A 1,150-nucleotide genomic window follows, 5' to 3' on the forward strand; every position below is an offset into this window, starting at 1 on the left:
TAGTAATAATAAACCAGACCTTAGGGAAAGCAACTGTTTAGGATAATAGAATAATTTTTAGCGTCTAAATTCTGTGAATCATGCAGTCAAAAAAGATTCAAAAATACAAATTTTTGTCTTTGTGCATAGTTTTTTAGAATAAAATTACTAAATAATCCCACAAAATTTACAGCTATGTACATGTACATGTAGTTGCTTATCATTGACTGAAAGTCTGAAATTGAAAATGTTTCTACATGCATTTGATAAATACAGATATGTACATGTACATGTAATACATTGATAGACTCACATAGCAGGTGTCATTTTGCTTTATGGTAAGCGTGAAACTTGATTTGAAATCAAGATCACTCGCTTTGACTGTCGTTATATCAAATTTCTATAAAATAAAATAAAAATGACTGAATTAACCTACTTGCACATAAAATAATTTTAATTAACTGTGTGGTTTTATCAAAGGCCCCACCAATTCATAAAGCACATGCAAGAATATTTTACACCCACACAGATAATTATATTCCAAACCTTAATGACGTCTGATGTTGAAATGAGACAATACTCATCAACCAGTTTGACTGTTGGCTCAAGTAAAACTTCATCTTTCATACAAGACATTTTAAAACCTAAAAATGTAAAATATCAATCATTAAAATGGATGTACAAAAGGCAATTTTGTAAAAATTATCAACTTATTGCTAAAATTTAATTCTTGTTTGCTTAGATACTGCTCTTGTTACAATAATAATAATAAACTGCTCACCTCTAACACTCTCCCAGAATTTGATCTTTGAGTTATATTCATATCCATCTCCCATGGCAACTAGACTCATGTTACACCTGTTAGGATAAACTGATGGAAAGAAAGAAAAAGAGAAAATTCAATAATTGCCAAACTCATAATTTGCGTGTTCCAATCAAAATTCTTAAATTTGCTCAAAAATTTGATCAAAGTCCCTGTATGTGGTCTAACTCAGGCCAAATTTTGCTAAAATTAAAAAGGAGAGAATTCTCCAATTTTATATTTTTTTCCAGATACATATACATGTTTTTATGTTGTGTATCAAGTTTGAGCTGATTCCAATTAAATTTAGATTTTTTACAAATTTCCAAAGTTACTCAAAAATCGGACAAAAGTCCCTGTACTATTAGT

General features: G+C 29.3%; 1 protein-coding gene across 1 annotated transcript; it reads right to left on the minus strand.

Annotated features, from left to right (window-relative positions):
* Positions 1-232: 232 nt before the first annotated feature.
* LOC109586794 (protein arginine N-methyltransferase 1-B-like) lies at positions 233-854 on the minus strand. Its single transcript, XM_020003006.1, has 3 exons — positions 761-854; positions 526-623; positions 233-379 (listed from the first exon to the last, which is right to left on the minus strand). The coding sequence occupies exons 1-3, from the start codon at positions 828-830 to the stop codon at positions 233-235; spliced, it is 315 nt and encodes a 104-aa protein (XP_019858565.1). The 5' UTR covers positions 831-854.
* Positions 855-1,150: the final 296 nt, after the last annotated feature.

This window comes from Amphimedon queenslandica, unplaced genomic scaffold (assembly GCF_000090795.2).
Source record: "Amphimedon queenslandica unplaced genomic scaffold, v1.1 AMPQUscaffold_12783, whole genome shotgun sequence".
NCBI classification, from domain to species: Eukaryota; Metazoa; Porifera; class Demospongiae; order Haplosclerida; family Niphatidae; genus Amphimedon; species Amphimedon queenslandica.